Source organism: Choristoneura fumiferana, chromosome 27 (genome assembly GCF_025370935.1).
Source record: "Choristoneura fumiferana chromosome 27, NRCan_CFum_1, whole genome shotgun sequence".
Lineage (NCBI taxonomy): Eukaryota > Metazoa > Arthropoda > Insecta > Lepidoptera > Tortricidae > Choristoneura > Choristoneura fumiferana.
The window spans coordinates 5,005,831-5,033,512 of NC_133498.1; the positions used below are offsets into that span (position 1 = coordinate 5,005,831).

Here is a 27,682-nt window from a genome sequence, read left to right on the forward strand (position 1 = left end):
TGTTTTATGGCATGATCTAAAAGACTTTAAGTAGTTCTATGTAGACGATGTTTTTGATGAGTTAGAATTGTCAATGTAGGTTTTGTAGTTGCTACCTAGGATTTCTGCTTATAATTTCTAGAGTTCCGTAACCAAAATGGCAAAAACGGAACCCTTATAGTTTTGCCATGTCTGTCATGTTTGCCATGTTTGCTCAGGGACTATCAATGCTAAAAAGCTGTAATTTTGCACGAATATAATATGTAAACTATGCCGACAAAATGGTACAATAAAAAATTCAAAAACCATTTTTTTAGAGTACCTCCCATAGAGACGTAAAGTGGGGGTGTTTTTTTTTCTCATCCAACCTTGTAGTGTGGGGTATCGTTGGATAGGTCTTTTAAAACCGGCTGTGAAAGCTAGTTCACATGTGAAAATTATACTCGTATCACTTGTGAATGAATAACTTCGACGTTTAGGAACCCATTTATGTTCTAAAAACGTTATTTCACAGTCTAAACAGATATGTTATTGAAACGTATTGTAGAATCGTGATGAAATATCTAGGTGTTTGAATTAACTAAACTGTGCAGAGTTCTTCAAATAGCAGGTCTTTTTAATATTGCTAAATAATTTTCGACTTAATCTTATATTTGCTTATAAAAAATACCTAACCCCGGCCGTGATGCGACGGTTCTACTGCTATATTAGAATAGACGACAGGCAAAAGTTTGCTTGAGAGCAAGAAGGTTTTACCAACTTTAACTGAATTGTAATTTTCTTTCTGTAAACCTGTTTTCTGTATCGCCTACTATACAATAAAGAGTCATTGTCTCGTATTGTGAATTCTTGCCAGGTTAGGTTGTAACTTGGTGCATTTTACTACAAAATACACCAATGGTAAGGCCTGTTTGGTATAGTGCCCGCCAGTTCCCTAGTACCTGCAACATCAAATTACCTTTAATGCTCCCACCTGATGTGTGTGGTTGTTGACTCTGCTGCACATTGCTCTGCTCCAGTTTGGTGCTGACCGTATTCCACATGTCAAACATGTTCAACATATTGCCCCGGGGGCACCAACACAATCACAACATAACACACAACATATTCACTGGAAAAAAAGTCAAGTGTCAAGACCTCTCGTCCGCCGTATAAAACTTAATTCTATACACTGATCCCTTATTATTTGTATTTTATTTATTTTAATATTGCGTTTTTATAAATACTATTTTGTTCTACAATATAAACTTTCTCAAATCGTCAACTAATGTAAATACGCTATGTTTTTCTACTTATTCGGTTTAAATATCAGTCTAAAATTTCGTTCGTAAGGTTTTGGGTATTTGCTTGGGAAGTTAATTTTTTATACTATTTGTGAATGCTATTGCGATTAAATGCGTATAAATTTGTTTTTTTTTTTTACTGGATATTGTCGTTTCGAGCTGCGCGGTGTTTATGTTTTAATAAAGTTCCGTCCCTTTTTTTCCTCTTCATAGTCCTTCACTTCTCACTCTTCTTTATTTTGATCTTTGGAACGTTTCAGAAGCGTCATTTTTTTAGATGTTTTTTGCCCGAGTTCTCCTATGCACTGGAGTGCAGTTGCAGTGGGGGGTATTAACTCTGGGGGTGGGGGGTGTTCGGAAGCGGTTGGCTACTGCGCATGCCTGCCATCGACCCGCGTGGAGCCAACACTACTTTTCTTGCTATACATTAGGTAGTCTTATGGTCTATGGTATATATCCCACTGTATTATGTCATTCACTTTGATGTCGCCAGCTCTATGTATAAGTATGTGCGAGATTTCTTTGTGTTTCGCCTCCTGTAATGTTTGCGAAAGCTTTTGTTCGAGATAGATCGGTTTCAACTGGTTATTTTCGGTTTAAAGCAGTTTTAGTTGAGTTAAAAGTTTAACCGGGACAACTTATGTAGCAGACGAGCTATGAGGGCTATCGCTTGTGAATTCGCCGCTAGAGGCGCTAGTGTAGCGTGAGGTCTCCGAAATGTCAAATCTCATAGTTTTTGGGTGAGCTACGCGGGTTTATTTATAATTAGAATAATTTTGTGAATATTTTGCATTACCTGAAATTAATTATGGCAATTATGCGATAAGGGGCAATGAATGTCTGTGTTTTGAGACAGTTTTGTCTTTCGAAAACTTTTGTCCTCCCTTTTTTTCCGAACAAAACGGGACTACGCAAGACTGTGGTTGCTCGATATTTTTATGGTACGTTTAACGATAGCCCTCATTCCGTTATATGCCCAAGTTCTTTGGCAAAATAAATCGGCAATTTATAACTATACCTATAAGAAAAAATGTCATTGACAGACACAGCCTAAACCACTAGAGCTATTTAAGTACTCGAAACGTGGCAAACATATTACTTGAGGGTCAAAGAAGCGAAATAAGAAAGGATTTCCGAAATTCCTACAGAATAGAGATAGCCAATTTCTTATTCTACCACGAGCAAAGCCGCGGGTTAAGGCTAGCCAATGTTGGTATGTAATGGTTTTTAGTTTAGCTTAGAAATATTACTTATGAATTAGAAAAATAAAATAGTATCATAATATAAATATACACACAATATACAAATAATAGTGAAAAAATGCAATTATCAAGATCGTTTAGTTAGTCCCTCATGTGGGTGGATAATATTTGGATTTTTGAGTTAAAATTAGTTTTACTTTAAAATGCGAGGGAGCGAAACGAGCAACCGTATCACTATCACGTTTGAATTATATGCATAAGCTAACTACATGTATATGAATAAGGGGGCAAGTTGACATCGCTTGTATCAAATTGCGAGGACAAAAGCTCAAAACATAGATAAGTTTACCCTCCTACATAATGATAATGAATGTCATATTGTCATCCCCGCGAGTGACGTCCCTATTGTCACGCACGTAACAATGCTTGACATCCAAGTGTCAGTTTGACATATGTCAAGCTACAAGTTTTTGGAAAAGTAATGCATATGGTCTGTCAAAAAAGAGAAGAAATTAAAAAGTGGCAACACTGTAGTCCTCCCTTTTTGGTTTGACAGGGTTTGAAAGGGATGACACTACAGTGTTGCCACTTTTTAATTTCTTCTCTTTTTTGACAGACTATAGATTCGATTTGTAGCATTCGAACATGGCGGATGTAGACGATATCTCAGTTTGGTATTTCTGCTTCTTTGGCTAGTTGAAGTATAATTTTGATAGCGTTTTAACCTTAACAGTGAACAGTGATCACAAAATTCTATATTGCTCTCGTGTTTGACATTTTTGAATGCGCAAGTTGTCTCCGCGTGGTTTCTGGAATTTTGCTATCAAGTTGCAAAAACTACAATCACCGTACAACGTGAATAAGAAGAATATATTTATCTTTAATTTAACTGACGTTGGCCCAAGTCTTATGGCCGCCATTAAGAGGAATAAATAAAAAAAAGTAATGCATATGTTCAACTAGGTTATGCTGGCGGCTTGCCTTCATGAAAGTATTTTAAAAAGGCTACTTTCTTATCCCGTCGTAGATATTTTGATAAATCCTTTCTTAATTCATATATTATGATACTTAAGGTTATATACATTGGTAGTAACCCTTATGAACTGGTTTGTGGCCAAAGAAATCGGCAAAATGCGAGTTACATTCACCAGGTTCCGAAATAAAAAGCTTAATTAAATTGTGCCTATTTACCTAGATATTTTGGCAGTATTTTATCGCGGGCTATGGACCTGGGAGCAACCTCCAATAAAAAAAAAAGTTAGCTGTCAAATGAGCAACCCTTAAATTAACAGATGACGAGGCGATATGGTCCAGGGGGGGCTACTACGAAATTCGAAAATCGAAGTTCGTATCGTACCGTCCCTCTCACTCTTCTATTAAATAATATAAGCATCAGCGGGATGGCAAGATACGCAGTTCGAATTTTACACTTCATAGTATAGGGCCTTATTAACTGATGACAAGGCAATATGGTCCAGGACCTTAGACCGAACGGACGAATTAAAAAAAAAGAAAAAAAAGCAACCCTTGTCCGAATCTATAATGGCCGCCCAAAACGCAGAAATAGAAAGGAAAAACCCCGAAACGTTGCATTCACATGCTCGCGGCGTGCGGGACATTACGCAAGATTACGTTACGCGGCGCACACGCTGTTGGACAAGTGAGGTCGGATTTACAAGCGTCAGCGGCAGCGGTAGCGGGGGCGGGACTCATGCCGCTTGTCACTGGCGCAAAAGCCGTAGCGTAGGCCACTAGCGTTTACCCGAGAATGAATAATTAAATATCTTAGGTGGGACACTTTACACCAATAACATTTTCATGACAGGTGAAATATCGCTAGATGGCGTTGCAGTCTTGTTTGCTATTGGCTCATTCAGTTAAATCACAATCACAAATATGGTACAAATGCCAAAGTTGACAAACGGAATCTGGTAGCATGGTGTACGGTTGTGTTGCTTTGAAGATGAGCTCTGGTTGAGTTCGACACGTGTCAGTTTAGTGTGGTGCTGGTGATAGATGGGTTTGTGTGATTTGTGTGTATTCTTACAGTGTGGAGGTGGAGGAACTGCATGGACACGCATATTTTGCATAAACTTAGTTATCATAACGTGGCGGGTGAGTAAAGAAATTATTTTAGTTCATTGAAATGTAATTTACAATACTTGAGCCTGCGCTAACTGGCCTGTCATAGAAACCCTCGTTAAACAAGCCTCAAACTACGGAAAACTTGTAATATTTTGTAATTTTGTTTTAGGATTTATTTCAGGGCCATCGTGTAGAACCTTTTAGGTTAGGTAAGGTTAGTTTTATAAAAATCCTGAAATATTTACAGTTTCATAAATATTAAACAGTTGGGAACGTTATTCGCCGAAACATTAGTAAACCCTATTACATACAGAGTGATTCAGGAGAAGTAAGCACGACCAACCCTTCCGGATTCAGTTAGTTAAGGCTACTATTGTAGCAGTGTTAGTAAAATTTACGTATTTTTTTAAATATTGAAAACAAAAAGTACCCACTTATTAAATTATTTACAATGTACATGGTTACTCTACATTTTAAAGTGTAGTACTTTTACTTGGACAATGATTGTGAACGATCCATTAATAATTACTGAAGGTCCCAACATTCTTGCCTTTTGAATCTTTTAATTGTAGAACTTTTATCAGCCCAGTCAATATACGTCCCACTGGGCACAGGTCTCCTATCAGAAAGGGATTGGGCCATAGTTTCCACGTGTGCCCAGTGCAGATTGGAAACTCAAGCATTACATCTGTCTAGAGAAAAAAATATCTTGTGGTACAGTCACCAGGTCACCAGTACCAATATTTGATACAACAAGGCCTGCATAAATTTTACACGTGGGAATTATGGCCCAAGCCCTTTCTGACAGGGATACGACTCTATTTCTAAAGCCGCGCCGGTAGGACGTGTCGTATTTTTGCACGCTCCGCTGTATGCTGCTTAATGCAGGTGACTGTACACAGAGACAGGGGTGTTTTAAATCCTAATTTTTATTCGAATGTTTATTGCTGCTTAAAAAGCTTTAGATGTCTGCCTCCCATCGCTTGGACCACACAGTCCCCAAGTGAAAGTAACTGCCAAAATCTCTAGAAAGTGCGCGAGAGTCGGCTTGATCGATGCCATAATTATTATCACCCATTATACGAGATATGCTAAAATCGAGCCGGATGCGTGAGGCTTACAATAAATTTAGTTGTGAAATTTTTATGTTTTTTAAAATATTAGGCAGTCCGAGGAGATTCTTAGATTATTGCGTAATTTAAAAAAAAAAAGTTTTTTTTTAATACTAGGTGGCTGGCAACATCGTCTGTGTCCTGAACTTTACATGTTCCGTGGTTAAAATATAGCCTATGCTACTCGCTGTTAATAGTTTTGTTTAGGTGAAAGAATAAAAAATATATATGTATGTTCATTCCTTACATAATAGCAGACAAGCGCACGCAGCCAAATTTTTCTCTTTTTAAATTTATTAAGATTTAGTTTATTAGTTTTTATTGGCTGTAAAAAAAAAGTTGCTTTAATAGAAAGAAACATTCGTTTTTTTTTTAATTCTATAATCCTTTACACTAAATTAAGGCTTAGATTAATTTTAATAAAAAAATACTATTGGTAGTTTAAAACACAGTCAATTATTTCTCTATTCACTTACTTAGAACGAATAAAATTGCCAAACAATTATCTTTGTGAGATGAATAAAAACGAACTATCAATATTCTTAATTGATGCAACAATTCACCGCGCCCTCGTAGCATGCAAAAGCTAGCAAATTATAATAAAATACACGTCGAATGTAATGAATTTAATTATTTAATAAAATATACAAATCTATCTATAATCTATGTATATAATGAATGGCGTCTTATATTCAAAGATCGATTACGGTTTCGAATATTCATACCATTCTTCTTAAAAAAATACTATTTGCAAAGCTGCCAGACGTAAAAATTGCCAACGAAAAGGCTGATTTACTTTTTTCTGTTTTGAAAATGGCCAGTAACATTTAGAGCTGTCAATATGACTGGCACTCAGTGGGCATAGGACATGCCACAATAATTAAAAAAGTTGCGCACGCTGCTGAGCAAAAGGTCAATATCAGAGGCTAGGGAGTGTTTTTTTTTTATTTATTTTTGGCTTAAACCAAAGGGTACTCCGATCATACTGAAAACAGACATTATTTTTTTCCGTTGCCTTGTATGTTTACTTCGCTTTTTATGTGTTTACTTACCCTTTTCCAGGCAAAGTGCATATAGCAACCACATAAATGTACACAAATATTTGGCCTTACTAAGTATACAATACGATAGCAAATCATTTGAATTCGTTGAAATATTATTCGTTTATTAAATTAATCCCTCATAGGTTATACCTACAACATAAAACTATGATTTATTTTGTGGTAGCACATCTAAATTCGCGGGACCTGAAAAAGGGTTAGCAAATACCTACATTTAAAGAAATATTATATTCCTGGTTCTATTTCAGTCAAATCAAAACTTGTTTTACTGCATCGGGTATTCATCGTCGTAATCATTACTATCAGTCTGTCTGTTACGTCCACACACGTAACTACCGAACTGATTAAGACAAAATCCATACTAATATTATAAATGCGAAAGTGTGTTGTGTGTTTGTCCGTCTTTCACGTCGAAACGGAGCGACGGATCGCCGTGATTTTTGGCATGGAGATAGTTTATGGGCCAGAGAGTGACATAGACTACTTTTTATCCCGGAAAAATGCACAGTTCCCGAGGGGACAGTGCGCGATAACCGAATTCCACGCGGGCGAGGCCGCGGGCAAAAGCTAGTTTGCTATAAAGTTAGTTTGAGAGCCAGGGAAGGACATAGCACTGATTTTTCCGGAAAAATATATAACATACAACCAATTTATCCGCTGTAGTGGAAAAGGCAAAAGACCTATTAAAATTAATTCATAAATTTGACGAAAAGTAGGGACATTAAAAAGCCCAGTTTTATTCTAAGATTTTGTTCTGCATTTACTGTTTTGTTTTTGTGTGTTTGTGTGTATGTTCGTAGTTTAGTTACGACTCTACAGGCGGCTATTGTCGCTAACGTTTTGGTGCACAGGTTTGTCTGTACTTTCACTATTTCGCAATACTTATTTTTAGACACTCGGTTAACTTAACGCATTTGAATACCTTTTTCTTTGCAAGAGATGTTAACAAATTTCGCGTTTGGTGTGAAGTTTTTTTAATAGGCGTGTCTTTATAATGCCAGGCTGAATTTTTGGCGGATCATTTTACCGATTTTTTGTTGCGGAATTTTGTATGAGTTAAATGAGTATAAAATTTTGAGAGGAAAAATTGCTTCCTTAATTTTGGCTTCAATTTTGGTCATATTGAAAACCAGATCTTCAATTTTTTTTATTTTTCCTGGTCACTAGGTGATTTGTAAATAGTATTGCAATAATCACCAATATCACCAAAATTGAGGCATTGAGAAAACTTGTCAAAAAATACTAAAAATATAGAGAGGTAGAGCTTATAATTTATAACTTAATTATGATATAAATATTTGAAATCCTGTCTTCCGGGTAAAAAATATATATTAAAAACAAACAACTCTAGAAGCAATTGCGGTTGTCTGATCTCGTGTAGGTACTCAGTCGCTTGTTTTTAAGCAATAACAAGTAAAATCCTTTCTAATCAACAGCAAACACGATTCGACCTAAAAACACCTAAAAAGATAACGTATATCTTAAAAAACAAATATTCTTTAAAAAACGCCCTTCAGCCCCGAAAGAGAAAAAATATTTCCCAACGGTTTCCCAACGCACGCTGTCTCTTTCGCACGCGGGGGTATTGTGTATCGCTGTCTCGCTCGCACGAGTGCAACACGAGATCTCATGCAACTGCATAACCTTGATACATTGCAAGTTTCGTGATAGATAATTAGTGTACAGGTTATTATTTGCGGCCTATTCGTTATTTTTAATACGAAGTTATTTTTCTTTTTTGCACTTTTAATTTAATAAGTTATTACTAAATTGGCAATTAATAATTTAAGGAAATTAAAAAAAAGTATATACAGCCGTTTTTTTGTATTTTAAAAATCCGTTTACTTATATTTTTTAAGAAAAAAATGTGATAAAAAAAAAGTTTATTTTCGAATACAACGCCATTATTTAATAGGCGTCACTTTGTTTATTACAACAATTCGAATATTAAATAAACAAGCCTGTTTTTCTTATTAATACCTTTGTCCTAAGCCACAAATTAAAAAACCGAAACCGACCTGAACCAATCTTGATACTAGAAACGGACGAAAAATCTCAACATACGATAAAAAAACTCACATCCAAAAAAAATGCAATCCATACACGACACTACACAACACTAGCGTGAGCGTTTATCAATTGTTTTTGCCGCGATTTTTTGGCGCGTTTCAGTGCGATTTCGGCCACACGGCCATGCGCGGTGCTTCGGCGACACAAACTGAGTTTTGTCTGCGCAAACGCAGGACGGTGAAGGTACGGCATTCAATTTAGCAGTCACTTTAAAAAGGAGGATAGATACATGGAGTGTGGTCTAGGTTTTGGTTTGCCTTTTGATGATCTAAGCTTTCTGACAATATGGTCAACATCTGGTGAAGATCTGTACAATACTATGGTTGCAATAAACGACTAATAATAATAATAATAATAATAATGGTTGAGGCATATAGTAATTTTGTACTTTTTTGTTAAATCTGTGAAAAATTTAAGTAATGTTTGAATGCTAGTACTAGCACAAATAGATGTATATCTTGCAAGTTCTTACCTAGTCTCATATAATTGAGCAGTTCATAATTCCGGTAACTGCCAGTAAATTCGATTAACTTCCCACTGGAAATTCAAAAAATCACATGCACTGCAAAGTTTCATGTCTCTGGATGGTAAAAATATCCTATGTATATCATATAGGTATATTATATCTTACGTTTTATATTACTCGACTAATTTTATTAATCTAAAAGTGTACGAGCGTGATGCGTGTTAATACTTCACGCCAAAAGGGCTGAACAGATTTGAGTGAAATTTGATATGAACACATAGGCTGCTTTTAAAACTTGTAAAATCCCACAATTGAAGTAGATTTAATAAATTTAGACGGTGTTTTTTAAATAACGTTGAGTAAAATCACGATGTGTGTATGTCTGTCTTCCTACTTATCGTTTGCAATAAGGGCAACCTTCATACCAAATTTCAAGTTTCTAGGACAACCGGACAGCTGAAAAACCTATAAGTACCTTATACATAGGTTTTTCGGTTACGGCAATTTGTATGGGTAGGTACTTACACATTTTTAATGATTCCATCTTTTGAATTCGTTGACACAGAAATTTGTTTTATCAGACATAGACATTAGACATAACTTTATTTCGACATCAATAAAATAATACAGGTCCAAGAATTCGTAGATTTGAGCACAAGACATTCGTATTATTCATAAAATATCTGTTCCGACCGGGGATCGAACCCAGAACTCAAGCTTCATAGTCAAAAACACAAACTAAATCGACATCATTCATCCCCTCTCCTACTCGACCTAAAACTCTTTTCAACACCGTCCCTTCCCGTGCCAAATATATAAAAGCATAACATATTAAATTTATAAAGTTTAAAATTAGTTTGTTGTGACAGGAGCAAACTGAAAGGCGGGAAAGTAGCAGTTCCACATTTTGACATCTGTCACTGTCACAAATTGAGCAACATTCTGTCCCTCTCAAAAGTCAACAAGCCATTTACTTACATATTAAAATATGGCCACTAAAGATGAACTATCCCAAAAGTGGGACGCAGAAATATTTGCGTTTTTATTTCTGTACTTTATGTAGTCATAAATTACTAAGCCCGCGTCTTTCTATCTATCCCGCGGGATCCCGCGGGAACTATGCGCTTTTCCGGGATAAAAAGTATCCTATGTCCTTCCCGGGGTCTTATTTGGCCTGCATTGGGTGGGGGTATTGCATATAATATTAATAGATATCATTTAATAATATTGTAAATCTGTTTAAAAAAATATATACCTCGTTGAGTTTCTTGCCGGATTCTTCTCAACAGAGGTTTTTCCGAACCAGTGGTAGATTTTTTTTGACATTCATAGTGCTTGTTATATCCTAAATTGAATAAAGATATTTTGACTTTGACTTTGACTTTGGCAATGGAATACTGGATGTTTGTAATTTATAATTTTCATGTAAGTACCTAAGTAACGGTTTTATTTTTTTTTTTGTTTTAATTGCTATGGGCTTTTACTTGAATAAATATTATTGCTTTCTAATTCAGTTAAAATTTTGCTCTTAATATGGGTAACACGATAACTTTCAAGTTTCTAAGCACAACTAGTGTCCGACACTGGTTCTGTATCCTGTCCACAATAGGACAGATTTGCAAAAAGGGTCCAATCAATTCGCAACACCCCTTGAATGACGAGCAACTCCATATGCGGACTGCAGGGGTGAATTTTTGATTGTGATTCAAAAAATCTATTATTCGCACGGGTTTTGGCAAATTTGCGATGGTCAACATCTGTTTAGTGTAAATTGCAGAGATAATTTATAATTCCATACTTACCCCATACTTTTATAATCAAGTTAGGAATAAATTCGCCTTCATGAATGAAAAATGTAAATAAATTGACTTGCTTTTACAAACTTTTTTTCAGTCCTGCTAAAGTATTTCACAATTTATCAGCAGGATACAGTCTCTATATAATAATACTTAAGTAATGAATGTGTAGTGAAAATTGCATAAATATTTATATTGTTACTGTTTTATGGAAGAGTTTCTATTTCGAACTAACACTTTAGGAGCTTATTCATTTATTTCTTTTCAATTGTATGTGTTTTTTTGTAAAACATAGAGTTATACCTACACACACACACACACACAATATACTCAATACTTACCCAAAAAAAAATAGGGGCTATGTTATTTTTAATTGGAAAACGAAAATACTAATAAATATTTATCTGTAACGCTCCTTGTCTAAAAGTGATTTTATTAACGTAAGAACGTAACAATACAAATACTTTTCTTTCAATTAAATGCATTAAAATAAAAACACAAATATATTTTTGGTTTCATTTTACCGATGGAACTCAAATGGCCCTTATTTTCTTTTATTTATTTTATTTCGGGTGTTTCGGATACGGCTCTAACAATAAAATTTGCTAATGGGTTTTTGATAGCTTGGTCTTATCTCTGACAAAACGCATGTTATCGAGTTTAAGTACGACGAGCGTGGCTCGGTCACCCCGGTACTATATGTATAAACCTCCAGAAAACAAAGAACTCGGCTAGATCATTACTGAAAAGATAATAACTATACTAATTTACGCTTCGTGATCCATCAAAGCATAGCAATTTTCGCTGAATCATATCTTCAAGATCATATGCTATAAGACTATAACTGCAAGAATGTTGTTATTTAATTGGTCTCGGAAAGGATTTTAAATTCGTGTTGTAGCATTAGCTGGTTAAAGATCGAAACATAATCTTTAGCACCTTATTATAATCAGCTTTATTTGTTACTAGCTGGTACACTCCATCCGCGGAGAATTCTTTTATCGTTATCCCGCGGGCACTATGCAATATTCCGGGATAAAAACTATCCTATGTCCTTCCCCGGGACTAAGACTATCTGTATCCCGAATTTCTTCTAAATCGGTTCAGCGGCTTAGACGCGAAGAGGTAAATCATCATCATCATCATCCCAGCCTATATACGTCCCACTGCTGAGCACAGGCCTCCTCTCAGAACAAAAGGGCTTGGGCCATAGTTCCCACGCGGGCCCAGTGCGGATTGGGAACTTCACACGCACCATTGAATTGCTTCGCAGGTTTCTGCAGGTTTCCTCACAATGTTTTCCTTCACCGCATAGCTCGTGGTAAATTTCAAATGTAATTCCGCACATGAATTTCGAAAAACTCAGAGGTGCGAGCCGGGGTTTGAACCAACGACCCTCTGTTTGAGAGGCGACAGGTCAAACCACTAGGCCACCACGGCTCAAGAGGTAACAAACAAACAATTTTTTAAACATTCGCATCCATACTAATATTATAAATGCGAAAGTGTGTGTTTGTACGTTTGTCCGTCTTTCACATAGAAATGGAACTACGGATCGACGTGATCTTGGCATAGAGATATTTTATGGGCCGGAGAGTGACTTAAACTACTTTATATCCCGGAAAAATGCACAGTTCCCGAGGGAACACAGCGCGCGATAAGCGAATTCCACGTCGACGAAGCCGCGGGCAAAGGCTAGTTTATTATAATAATTGGACTATTATTATTATTTGTAACTAACTAAATGAGAGTTTGTTTGACAGTGCCGTGCACTAATAATTTAAATAATTTAATTAAATGTAAATGTGATAGGTTCCCAATCCGCACTGGGCCCGCATGGGAACTACGACCTCTATTTCTAAGAGGAGGCCTGTGCATTAGTGGGATGATGTGATACTTTTTTTATCAACAGTTATATTCAATACTTACTTTAATATGGGTATTTTGTATCTAAATCAATAAACCATTAAAAAAGCAATGCCACTGAAATTTACTGAGAAAAAGTTCCACCATTTGGTTGAGCCATTGCTCACGGTTCGGGTGTTTCGTATGGAACCGACATAAATGCCGCCAAAACACTTGCCGGCCCAAGTCGAACACGGTAACCCAATTTTAACTGATACCAACTGATAGTGGACTATGTCGGTCAACGTACGATAGCAAACACTATAGCTGTCTACGACACTACGCATAAGACTTCCAAAGTTCCAATACTCCTTCCTCTTCTCTTTCATTAAAATAATAATAATACGGCCTTGTGAACTCCGAGGTGCCGTACTATAAGGTACGTTCGCCTGCGCCAGTTCTCGAAAATGGTCATGCCACGCTCTGTTGGGATCGATCTGTCATCACAGACAGGACTATAAACCGCCAGGCAGTGCTCGTTGACATCACCATCCCACATGACGAGAACCTCGTGATGGCCGAGAAGGACAAACTCAGCAAGTACCTTGACTTGGCTCACGAGGTGACCGCTATGTGGGATGTTGACTCGACGATCATTGTCCCGATAGTCGTTTCGGCAAACGGTCTAATAGCGAAGAGTCTCGACCAACATCTCAAGAGACTCTCGCTAGATGGCTGGATCAACGGCCAGATACAGAAGGCGGTACTTCTGGACACGGCACGCATCGTCCGGAGGTTCCTCACTCTGCGGCCCTGACCACCGGTAGCTTGGGCCCTGCCCCGTTACCGGCGGCAAACTAGGTTAGGTTTTTATAATATTTTTATTTTGTTTGTACTTTTTTGTATTTTACTTTTTATAACTATTGTCAAAACCTAAACTAAGAATGTAAATAAATAAAGGGAATAATAATAAAAATGCTAATAACCGGTACTACCATCAGCCAATTATGTGGTCTACCACCCTAAAGTTGATAATCATTTGCATGTCATAAAACAATAATGCCAATAGACGTGTCTGTCAACTTGAAAGTACGACTTTAGCGACATATTCATTTGATAGGAACTTGTTTAAAAATTGGTAGACCACTTATTTGGCTGATGGTACCTATTCTTGTGACTGATGAACTACGTCATCAATACGGTATTTGACAACTCCTGATTTTGCCATATCTTAATATTATTATGAAAATATAAATATACAGATAGTGTTTAGCGAAGAGAAAATTTAAATCGGTTGAAAATTGGATTTATAGTGTTTTTTTGAAAAATCTATATACCTGTCTCTTTCTCAAACGCTTTTCTCTATGCAGCAAGTATGGCGGTACTGGCGTGTGACGTCACATGCCAGTATGTCTTTCTCTGTCTAATCTTGAATTTCAAATCTTTATAACTTTGTTATTTGAAAAGGTAGCTTAAAAATTGTTTTTCTATTCGATAACAGGCATTGTGTAGTTTTAATATATAAAACATATACTAAATAGTCAAATACCGTATTCTTGTAACTAGAGTATATTTTTGCGGAACCACGTACAATTATTATATTTTTTTCTCACAATCCAAATTCTTATTTAAAAATTTATAGACATTTTAATATTGGTTGTCAGATGCTCACCCTAGCATAGTTTTATGTGCGCTCAGAGATGGAAGGGCCAGGCTGAAAACCAGCGCAGAGGCCTCGCGGCTCGCTGCGTGGACTCGGCAGCTGAACCGGGCCCTTTTGCCTCAAGCATATGTATGTTATTTTATGTTAGGGTTTTTTGTGGCAATATTTTTTGTTCTTTCTACGATACCTTGGAACAAGGTTTTTTTTTAAGTTCCGGCCTTCTTACTTGACTGCCCGAAGTTTTTGAACGTATAGTACATATCTCTGTTTCTCTGTGTAGCCTAAATGTCTGGACGATTTTCAATTAAATGAGGTATCTTTAGATTCGTCAAAGCTATCGGAGTGACATAAGGTATTAATATTTCAAAATTGTATCCGCAAAAAAAGTTGGATTTAACTTTATTCATGGCTGAGTTTTATTTTGAGAAAAAGTTGAATTTAACTTTTTTATAGTTGTTTTATTTATGATATTTTTTTCTTAATATGTGTATACGATCAATAAATACTTTATTCCAATTTATTTTAATTTTATTCCAAATATTACACACTTTTAAGTTGCCATTTTCACAGAAACATCAAAAAATATGAAATTAAAAATAAGAAACCGGCCAAGAGCGTGTCGGACACGCCCGAAACAGGGTTCCGTAGCCATTACGAAAAAATTAAGTAATATTTTTCTATGGATTTCGTATTTTGTACGGAATTTTCCAAGTTTAGGTATATTTTATACCTTAGGCTGCTATTTAGTCTTAAACTACTAATAATTATCAAGAAAACTTAACCGTTATAGTTTTCCTTGTAAGTTATACTTACAACCATCCTGATTTTTTTCAAATTTTTCCACCCACCGGTTTAGATTTTAGAGGGGGGGAGGGACGCTCGATTTTAATGAAAATTTGCACTTTAAAGTTGAATATTTTGCAAACAAATAACTGAATCGAAAAATCGTTCTAGCAAGCTCCTAATGGTTTTAAAAGACCTATCCAACGATACCCCACACTACAAGGTTGGATGAGAAAAAAAACACCCCCTCTTTACCCACCCTTTACCCCACGGTACTTAATATATTTTTTATTGTACCATTTTGTCGGCATAGTTTACATATATATTCGTGCAAAATTACAGCTTTCTAGCATTGATAGTCCCTGAGCAAAGCCGCGGATGGAAAGACAGACAGACAGACAGACATGGCGAAACTATAAGGGTTCCATTTTTGCCATTTTGGCTTCGGAACCCTAAAAAAAACAAAATCAGACTGCCTTAAAATAACTTTAAATAAAAACTAAAAAGGAAAAACAAAGTCTAGGTACTTATTAGTCTAGAACTCTGTTAAGTAACTTAAAGATACGAAAGTGACGTCCTCAAAATATATATATAAAGAGGGGGAGACTAAAAACTTTTATATTTTGACATACTTACAAATTTGTACTTTGTACTATACCGACTCACACTTGGCCGCTTTTATTACATCCTATTTCCTGCCATACGAAAGGAAGTAGCCATTGCTAGCTAAGTAAAATTTGATACATAATACGTTGTAAGATTAACTATTTAGTACATGAATATCTCTAACAAACATTTGTATATGGAGTGCGAGTTGAACCAAGTGAATAATTACGATAGCCAATCAAATCAGCTGTCAAATCTGCAAGCCGAACATTTCAAATATTAAGGGGCTGTTTCAGCATCCATTGATTAGCGTTATCATCCCAGCCTATATACGTCCCACTGCTGGGCACAGGCCTTCTCTCAGAACAAGAGGGCTTGGGCCATAGTTCCCACGCGGGCCCAGTGCGGATTGGGAACTTCGCACGCACCATTGAATCGCTTCGCAGGTTTGTGCAGGTTTCCTAACGATGTTTTCCTTCACCGCAAAGCTCGTGGTCAAATTCAAATGTAATTCCGCACATGAATTTCGAAAAACTCAGAGGTGCGAGCCGGGGTTCGAACCCACGACCCTCTGCTTGAGAGGCGATATGTCAAACCACTAGGCCACCACGGCTTCTTAGCGTTAACCGACGGTTAAATGTGATCTCCGTATATTCGAACAAAACAAATAGAGACGGCATCACACCTAACCGCCAGTTAACACTAATCAATGGATGCTGAAACAGCCCCTAAGTATCTAATATTCCTCAAATTTCTTGTATCATCCATCATCCCAGAATACAGACGTCTCAATGCATAGGTACAGGCCTCTTTGTGATTACTAATTACTGATGTGCTAAATGAAATTCGCACAGGAAAATTTCGGAAACTTCTGTCAATTTTGTACCGGGATTGCAACTTTCCGTTTCTTAGATTCAAATTTCCTATATTTTTTGTGAAAATTTCCGCTGGGCAGTACCCCTAGTGTTAGTTTTCGGTTACAAAATACGTCTCGATCGCGTTCGCGTAAAATCTCAATTTGTATGGAAACACGAACATCGCAAACGTTCCGCTAGAGGCACTGTTCGTGTTTCCATACAAATTGAGATTTTAACGCGAACGCGATCGAGACGTATTTTGTAATCGAAAACTTACACTAAGGGCACTGAAATTATTAATCTCGAGCTAAACGAATATGTAAAATGGTTCTATTTTGCGAAATAAGTGCAAAAAGCGCAGCATTGCATTAAAACGTGTTGTAAATTGATATGGAATGCACATGCTCTGCGTATCACGTTTCATATTATTTTAATTCAAAGTTTTATAATTAAGAGTGTTTTTAGGGTTCCGGAGCCAAAATGCTAGAAAGCTGTAATTTTGCACGGATATAATATGTAAACTATGCCGACAAAATGGTACAATAAAAAATTCAAAAAAAATTTTTTTTAGGGTACCTCCCATAGACGTAAAGAGGGGGAGATTTTTTTTTCTCATCCAACCCTATAGTGTGGAGTATCGTTGAATAGGTCTTTTAAAACCATTAGGGGTTGCTAGAACGATTTTTCGATTCAGCTATTTGTTTGCAAAATATTCAACTGAAAAAAAATGTAGTAAGTATATGAAACTTACAAGGAAAACTAAAACGGTTAAGTTTTCTTGGGAATTATTAGTAGTTTAAGAGTAAATAGCAGCCTAAGGTATAAACTATGGAAGATTCCGTATAAAATACGAAATCCTTAGAAAAATATTACTTGATTTTTTCGTAACGGCTACGGGACCCTATTTCGGGCATGTCCGACATGCTCTTGGCCGGTTTTACATTAAGTCAAGCTACAGAGTAGTGAATAATGTTATGCTATCGTATTTTGTCGGAAAAGGTCGCATTTATCTTGCTTACTCAACTAACTAACTGAAGTTTATTGATGCTAATTGAGGAAGCAAGACCAATACGAACTTAGTCGACAAAATACGATGCAAAACATTATTCGCTAGACCACAAGTGACGATAATTTTTGTTTTAATGCACCATCTACTGAAATAAGTATCATTTGTCATTATTATTTTTGTAATTCTGTTTTGTCTTTTTTCTTTTTTTACAGGTTGTGCTTTTAGTGATGTAATAAATTTTATTAAACATAACTTTCTAACAATAACTTAAAATGATTTATAAAAAGAAGAATTATATACAACAATTACAATTAAACTAAAACTAACCTACTTACAAATAACGCTGCTCATTGTGCCCAGAAGGCTGGCAGCATTGCCACGTTGGATCGCGAGGCTGATCCTTTGCCCAAAATAGCTCATATTTTGTCTTTCATTTAAACATAGCAATTTTATTTTTGGGTGACATTTTATTACTATTTATTAAGGGATAATTTCGCCTCTTTATATATGCTTGCGTATCTCAACTTTTGTAAATTGTGCTCATTCGCTTGTTCTAGGTATTTCTGTACAATACAATAAAGAGTATACATACATACATACAAACGTACTATCCTACAATAAAAATAAAAATTTTTTTTTGTATTAATTACAAGTATTTTTTGTTTAAAATAGCATCAGAAAAACAAACGCAAGCGTGCCTTCGATTTCGTTGAAGTCGTTGTATATCAATTGCTCGTTTGCTCGCAAATGTATGTATTCGAACTTTTATTAATTTACTTTTTCATATATAAAAAAAACTTCAATCGTGTTACTGAAATTTCGTACAGTCAAGGGCATAAATATAATTATGTACATTACCAAGGCGTCAAAAATATATATACACCGTTATGTCACTAACCATAAGGCCGATGTATACATATTTGAAGCTGTGGCTGTATAGATATGCCCTCGACCGTACTAATTACTTACCACTTTTGATCAAATTTTCAGAAATAGTATACCTGCTCTATGAATATTACCTGAAAAAAAAACAGAAGTATTTTATTACATTTTCATTTTCGTCATCGCCATGATATCAGCTTTAGGACGTCCACTGTTGGACACATGCCTGCCCCATAGACCTCCTATTGCTTTGGTTGGAAGCGACCTGCCACGAAATTTGAAAGAAATATATATATCCGGAATACTAATTAAACTGCCGATATTAATGGATTATGCGAACAAAGTCATTGGTAGGGGTAGTATTATAAATTTATAAATGGAAAAGTTTGTATATTTTTATGTGCGTGTTTAATACTTTGTGAAATTTGGTATGTAATTAGTTGTAATTCCCACGGGATCTAAATTGAAGCCCGAAGATAAAATGTTGTTTATTTTGTGTATTTATTTGTTATATATTCTGACTGTACATAAATTACTGTTCGCCTATCTTTAAGTTTTTCTTTTCAAAATATAGATTAGCTTGAAAAAGATCGCTTTTAGGGATAAGTTCACCTTTGTAGGTACTCTTTTTGTTTTGTTGTTTTCTTTTGTATTATTTTTGAGTTTTACGTACAATAAAGTACATACATACATAAAAGAACACGGGTTTTCTTCAGATAACGTCATTTCTTGTCAGAACTAAGGGTAGGTACAGTCACCAGCATTAATATGCACAGCGGAGCGTGCAGAAATATCTGACACGTCCTTCCGGCCCTAGAAATAGAGTCGTATCAGATATTTATGCACGCTTGTTGTGTCAGATGTGCTGGTGACTGTACCAAGGCTAGCGGCAGTTATTAAATAAAGTTAAATAAAGCTAGTAAAAAGCTAGAACCTATTAAATGAAGCTGTTTCTAAAAAGCTTGTTAATAAAACTACCTAATAGATAACGTTAAACTTCTACCAACAACTGTTCAAAGACATCACAAAGCCAGCCTTCTATTACAAAACATGTTAAGGCACTTAACCTTTACCAGTATAAGACGAACCCTCTCTATTACCAAGCTTGTACAATTTAGGGGATCACTTTATACTGGGCGTTTTATCCAATTTAAGCTGAGCTACCGTAAGTATTAAAACAGTAGGAATCGGGTGTCTTCTAATGCTGGACGTTCAAAAACAGGTTTATAAAGAACCTAACGGCGTGTCGCATCCCGGATCCGCACACAGACGTAACTTTCTCATGTCTACGTCACACAGCGACACAACATCAGCTGTGCGGGAAGTGTGTCAGTCAACGGTCCCGCAACGGTACTTAGTGAAATGACGCTACTCGCCAGAAGATGGCGTTGATGTCAAACGTAGATTCTTGTGAATTACGTGATATTTGTATGAAATTTTTGGTCTTTTACGTTACTTACGTATTACGGTCTAGTTGCGTAGTTAATTAGTTAAGTATCAATAAATACAGTTGATTTGATTACGAAATGTGTCAATAAAATGTGTTACAATCTCTTTAGTGAACACATAAAATATTTAGGTCAAAGCGATTGCAGTGTTTGTCATTTCCGATTACATTGTGATTTATGATCCACTGTTTGGACGGACGTCGGATATGTTTTAAGTACTATTGTCAGTAGATGTCACTAGTAACTTTAAACATAAGCAAAGATGATCACCATCTGTTATGAAACATCATAATTCACATTATTATTTTACATATTAAACGCACTTTTGCTGTCATTATTACTTTTGTTGATCTTTGCAAGTATCTGCGTTCTATGTATAGAATAAAATAGCAGACAATACACGTTTCTTATCAATCAACACGGTCGTCAACGTGAACAGTTACTTTTCACCGCTAGATGTCGTTACAAGTCTATGAGCTCAGTTAATTATGTACTTTTAATTAATATAATTGCGCCGTCTAAGCTATGGGAAATGCTAGATTTGTAGAAGGATTACGAGGTAGCTGTACTTTTAGACAGGTTTCTATATGTGTCACGTGGGTGCAGCTTCTGCTTAATAGATGGCGTTAACGGTACTAACATGTGTTCTACTATTTTTTAAAAATCACAGCATCAGCGATGGAGAACCAAATATATTTTTAGGTCGTTCTATCCATATATCCTTTTTATATATCATCAGGGGCTTTTTTTTTATAATTACTTAAACCGTAAAAATACCATACAAGTTTTTATAAAGAAAATCATTTTCAAAAAAGCTAAATTTATTAACTGTTCTTGCGTTATCATCCAACCTAAACTTCGTTTATTTTAGTATAAGAAAAAAAAGATAAATAATATACTTTACTATACTATACCACTACTAGATTGACTATAGGTACTCTTTCTTTCTTTTAGCTTACTCTTTACTTACTATACTTTTATTGAAAAACACTTAAAAAAATAAGAATATATGTATGTTGAAAACCGCCCAGCCATATATGGGTAAGGCCGCGAATTTTGACCAATTTGGACGTTTCAAATTTGGAACGCTGATAAAAAAAAACTGATAACACCTAGAGGTTTAATTTTTTTTTTATTATATGACACGATATAAACTCTCAAGGTCGCAAATGAGATAATTGATTTAAACCCTTTTAAAAAAATAATAAAAATATATAACCGTCCAAAACGTAACGAAAATTGACTATTTTTTTTGACCACGAGTACTTAATACCTTATTATTTTCATGCTATTTAACTTCTCATGATCATGATTTTGTTTAAACAAAATTTATGATATAACGATAGTCCTACCGATTGCGGAATCATGATTATCAAATAATTTTCATGTTTTATATTTATTTCTTTTCACGTGCCAAAAAACCACGTTTTCGTTACGAATACTTAGGTGACGCTTAATTAAGCTACCTTTAACGCCAATTTCGGTAGAAATTTGTTTTTGTACACTGGCAACTAATACTCTAATAGGGCAACATCGATGAGATAAATAAATCTCATCAGTTTGTTGACAAACAGCCATCAAAAGTGACGCGGAGGTTTTTTTTCGAAAAAACGTCGAAAGTGCTTGTTCGATTTTAAGGGTAAGTAGTGATTATTTTTAACTGGTTGTTTTTTCATACGATAGGGTAATCTTTTCCATTTAAGTGGCATGTGTTATTATGTTCAAAATGTCGTTATTCACCATGATAAACGATTTTTTGTATAAAATACGTTACACTTTCGTTACGATTACGTTACATTTTTACAAAATGCTATATTTTGTACATAACGTAACGAAAAAATGTGGTAAAGGGAAGTTCACACAGAAAAATTCTAACTTACACCAGTTTATTATTAGGTTTCCAATGACTGCACGCACAGTAAGTTAGTTAGATGGATATTTTGAAGTTAAATACATTTTAATCTGTAGGTGCAGGGATCGGCACAAAAGAATTGTGGCGAGTTCTGTGTTCACGTCCTGCTACATGCATAGCGTATTTAAAGTGAGAGACAAACGGAGAGATTCACTTACCTACTTAGTTCATTTGTTACCTAAACTTAATAATCATAATAATTTATTTCCAAAAACATCTTTTTACATTGTCCACTTAACTAAGATACTACTTCCTAAATTGGTAAAACCTGTGATTTAGGGTTTTGGCCATTTCTTTGAGGTATTTAATAGCTTGTACAGTCGAAGTCACAAGCATGCTCACAACTAGGTGGTAGGACCTTGTGCAAGGTCCGCCCGGATTGCTACCACCATCTTCCTCGCTAATCCTGCCGTGAAGCAGCAGTGCTTGCACTGTTGTGTTTCGGCGTGGTGAGTAAGACAGCCGATGAAATTACTGGCACGTGAGGTATCCCATCATAGGCCTCTAGGTTGGCAACGCGTCTGCAATACCCCTGGCGTTGCAGATTTTTATGGGCGGTGGTGATCTCTTACTCATTTGATCGTTTGCCATCCAGTCGAATAAAAAAAAACCACATCCAAATTCGTTATGCTTATAAATGTGCACCTTATTGTCAGTGTTAGAGAGGCATGTAAAGATACACTTTTGGAAAGATGTTCGTCAACTAGAGGGTACTTCTACTTCCACATTCTCATGTTTAGCTCTATAGATCTCATATAGGACAGATTTAAGATCAGTGTCGTCAGAAAGTTCTAGTAAAACTAAAAACTTCACTTTATTATATGACATGTATTTTTTTTTCATACATACGTTATCTAATGGGAATTTTTACCAGTTTGATCTAGGCTTTATAAAAATTTGCGTTACGTTTTATGGTAACGCCACGTATTTTTTTATGTTATGTCTATGTCACATTGGTTAAAATTCGCGGCCTTACCCATATACTATAGAGGACACAAGAAATATTATATACATACCTACATACATCTACGAGTATATATCTATATGCTCGAAAAACAACATTCCTTTCGGTAGTCGGGTAAACCTAATTTCAAAGGAAGGGAGAATATAATTTCAAAGTACAATATCTCAAAAACGTAACTGATTTTAGTGAAATCTAGCTAAAGACCACCGCAAGAAGACTCGCTTTCACCCAAAAACACCGCATCAAAATCCATCCGTTTGAGAGCTAAGTTGAGACAGACAGACATTAGAGTCAATCTTATCACCGTCCTTTTTTCTGTGTCGGTGGTTAAAAACATGCTTCACGAATCTGTGAATTCCTCAACAATACCCTTTCAACTATAGAAGCTATACTACCAGTATATACCATATAACTACAGCATAGTATACTTGTTGCTGCAGATGCTTGGATCAATACGGGCCCTTGCCAACGCTCACAAATATAAACCTGTTTCATAGTAATATGTTTTGCTAAGGGTTTAAGAGTACATTGTGTTGGTATAGAGCGCTAAATAAGGAATTACAAATGAAAGTCTATGCGATGGGAGATGAGTCGATGTTCGGAATTCCATTACCTAGGTGCATCACAGAATAACTAATGTACTACCGTACATATGTACCTCCTGTGTGGCGTACAATGTTTTTCATCACATTTGTTAGTGAATATATTAAATGACTCGCGCGCTGTGCCCTCTGCGCGTTTTCCGGGATAAAAAGTAGCCTATGTCACTCTCGGGCTCATAAACAAAAATCAGGTCGCTCCGTCGCTCCGCTTCGACGTGAAAGACGGACAAACATACAAGCATACAAACACACACACACTTTTGCATTTATAATATTTGTATGGATGGATGTACCATCAGCCAAATATGTGGTCTACCACCCCAAAGTTGATAATAAAACAATAATGCCAATAGACGTGTCTGTCAACTTTAAAGTCCGACTTTAGCGACATACTTAGGTATTCATTTGATAGGAACTTGTTTAAAAATTGATAGACCACTTATTCGGCTGATGGTACCTATTTATAAAACAAAAAATAATTGATTGAATAAGGCGTTACTTTGCGGAGGTCCATATCAATGAACTAAAAGAATTTCTTTGCTCACCCGCGACCTTATGATAGCTACTTTTATGCAACATATGTGTATTCATGCATCTCCTCCGTCTCCACACTGTAAGAACACACATATCACACAAACCCAACTATCACCACCGCCACACTAAGCTGACGCGTTTCGAACTCAACCAGAGTTCATCATTAGAGCAACGTAACCGTTCACCGTGCCAGTAGTGCGAGCAAAGTAAGCGTTAATAGTCCATCGACTTGCGTTTGTTTTATCTTCTAGTCAGAATACATTGCAAAAATGCGAAAAAGAAATGAACATATGAATATGCATGAAATTTCTATCTAATTTTCAAGCTAAACGCTAATAAGTCAAAAGTAAACTTACATAAATTATCTTTTTTTTTGTCAAATAGAGATTTGTGACAAAATATTTACTTTCGCTAAACACAAAATGTAGGACAAGTCAAGGACTTTGTGTACCTACATTTCTATCTTATCTTCTACGAAATAAGAAAGTTACTGAATATGTGCAAGGCTAAGAAAAGGGAAATCAAAGCTGCATTTTGGCATTATGGTGTGTTGTGAGTTTTGTGAAGATTTTTCACTTGACCCAGAAATAACTTATGATGGGAGCAAGCTACCCGTGCTTTTTTATCCACCCGCGTTTTATTTATTTACTAGAATTATCGCTATCCCGGATGAACTATAGTTTTCCGGGATTAAAACTATCCTACATCCTTCACCGGGACTCAAACAATCTGTACACCGAACTTCATCTAAATCGATTCAACGGTTTAGACGTGAAAAGGTAATAAACAAATAGACTCACAAACTTTCGTATTTATAATGATAGTGTTAGTGGAAAACTTGAAACATAGGGGCTGTTTCACCACCCATTGATTAGTCTTAACTGACGGTTAAATGTGATGCCGTCTCCGTCTATTCGAACAAAACAAATAGAGACGGCATCACATTTAACCGTCAGTTAAGACTAATTATATCATGGACAGGGATATTTGGAAATAATTCCGATCCGCATTAGCGATCCCTTCAAATAGCGAACCTACTGTGTTAAAAATAAAGTTGTGTTAAATACTTGTGCTGTATACATATCATTTAATAATATTGTAAACCTGTTTTAAAAAAAATATATATATACCTCGTTGAGTTTTTTGCCGGATTCTTCTCAGCAGAGGTTTTTCCGAACCGGTGGTAGATTTTTTTTGACATTCATAAGTGCTTGTTATAGCCTAAATTTAATAAAGATATATTGACTTTGACTTTGACTTTGAATTAATGGGTGGTGAAACAGCCACTTAGTGTGAAGGTAGTTCTTATAGGTAGCACAACCAATAAAATCGATGTCTTTTGTTGTTCGCTCAGTGAATTCACAAAAGTAACTTTATTTGTTTTATGTTATTAATAGTAAGTAGGTATATATATTTGTAAATTAGGTATATACTTTAAATATATAAGCTGCTTGCTACTCTATCGTATTGGGTAACTGTAATGATAGATGTAATGTTATTAGAAAAAAAAAAACTATAAATCATAATTTTTATATCTGTCACTGTCAATGTCAGAAATCATCTAAAATTATTCCATACTGTGTGTATTTTGCTTAGGAGAGGGACGTATATCTATACAATGTTATGTAACGCTATTTAATGCCCACAGTACAGACAGCAAGCCACACAAAATCCAATTAAACTGTACACGTATTAGATTACACGGGACTAAGTTTAACGGAGCCCCAACATAGAGTATGGTATCTCTAATAACTAAATTCATAAAATAGCACACTGATATGGCAAATAGTACAGCACGATTACTTGGAGTTAACACTTGACAGATGGGCGTGCCTTCAGTCAATTTTCAACTTTGACGTCATACAAATACAGCCATTTTTAGTACACCGCTACCCACGTTTACAGATTATGTAAAAACTATTTTATTTTGTATGACCTCAAAGTTGAAAATTGACTGAAGGCACGCCCAGATTCTGTCAAGTGTTAACTCCAAGTAATCGTACTGTAATAAAGTTGTACCTGGGCGACCGAGTTACGCTCGGGCTATAACTCGATAACAAGCGTTTTCCTAGAGATAAGACCAAGCTAATTCCATTTGTCATCCCCTAAAACCCCTACATACCAAATTTAATCGAAATCGAAATAATTGCTCGTTTAAAGAAAGGTATTAGATAGATAGATAAATATCACGGGACAGTTGATTCCATTTGACGTAATCCAAAGTGAGCAGAGCTTGTCTTATGTGTACTAGTACGTATTTATTACCCAAGACTCGAGGTGCTCGAGGACCTACAATTGTATTTTTAACGAATATACAAACTGAAACGTGGATGCAAAGAAAAAACCCAGAAAAAGAGACCAGCGCTGGGAATCGAACCCAGGTCCTCAGCATTCCGTGCTGCGTGCCATACCCCTACACCACCACTGGAAAGGAGTCTAGATACAATTTTCTCCCGTGCACCACACATTTCAGGCAGCTTTTTCTTAGTCACTTAAGTAGCGACACTAGCGACATCTATGTTTCATGTTTCAGTTTGTATTTTCGTTTGATTTCATGGGATGACCGTAAAAGTAACAAATTGGAATTGAAATAAAAAATACAAAAAGACTCCAAAAAAAACAATTTTAATTGTATTTTTATACAAATATCTGCCCCGACCGGGGTCGAATCTGGGACTTCAAGGACGAAGCTTAAGCGGCTCGTAGACGGGCCATATTTTCACTGCAATTTGTGGCCGGCAACTATTGGTGTCCCTCTCTTACTCACATGTTAGACAGGGACACCAATTGTTGCCGGCCACAAATTGCTGTGAAAATATGGCCCGTCTAGGAGTCCCTTTAGTAGTCAGGTTCTACAACCACTCGGCTATCCGGTCATCCAAATAGCAAAAATTCATTCTCGATCCCTTCGATCCCTCGATCTCTTCGTTCCATTCTCCATACAAACGTAGTCCCGGTCTCATTTGAAACAGAAATAGATGAAATTTTGTAAGTATGGACTAGACGTAATTATCTACGCCTGTGGTTTTCAGATTTTCATATAAATGTGTAATATCAGAATTAAAGGAGCTCAAAAGTCGACAAAAAAAAGATGTCAACTTTGCACGAGAATTACAGACTAATAAAGCATTTTTACAAAAATCGAAAAATCACAGGCATAGAAAATATAATGAAAATCTTGATTGTAAAATATCATTGATTTCTGTGCTATGCTTTTCGTATAATATGAGGACAACGAAACCCAAAATTCAACCGCCCAAATCTTGAAAAGCCTACAGCTATCTCGATATAAATTACGGACGTCGTTGCGGGAGGCATGGGGGACGGCTGCGAGCGCTTATGTCACGAGCGATAAAGACAGCAATGTCCCAAACGAATGCCTAACGCGGCCGCGCGGCCGGCAGGGAAACTTCTCTTAATCTGCTGGATCCCGCACCTTCAAAGCGCGGATCCGCAGATCCCACAAATTAAAAATTTGGCTCTAAAATCACCATAGGTAGGTTGATATCATAGAAACGGAGCG

The 27,682-nt window shown here is 36.1% G+C and overlaps 1 protein-coding gene across 9 annotated transcripts in view; it reads right to left on the reverse strand.

Moving 5' to 3' along the window:
* The window catches only part of Hr3 (nuclear hormone receptor 3 ROR-beta), a 145,551-nt gene that overhangs the window by 102,552 nt on the left and 15,317 nt on the right, over positions 1-27,682 (reverse strand). For 2 of the 9 annotated variants that reach the window (XM_074108710.1, XM_074108705.1), the window contains exons 1-2: positions 8,741-8,939; positions 953-1,090 (exon numbers count right to left, since the gene is read on the reverse strand). The exons of 3 other annotated variants lie outside the window; for them this stretch is intronic. In XM_074108710.1, coding sequence (XP_073964811.1) covers positions 953-1,040 — 88 coding nt within the window. In that variant the 5' untranslated portion in view covers positions 1,041-1,090; positions 8,741-8,939. Of the gene's footprint in view, positions 1-937; positions 1,129-8,740; positions 8,940-27,682 lie in introns of those variants that run through there. 4 more of the 9 variants (XM_074108709.1, XM_074108702.1, XM_074108703.1 and 1 more) reach the window with 3 other exon arrangements.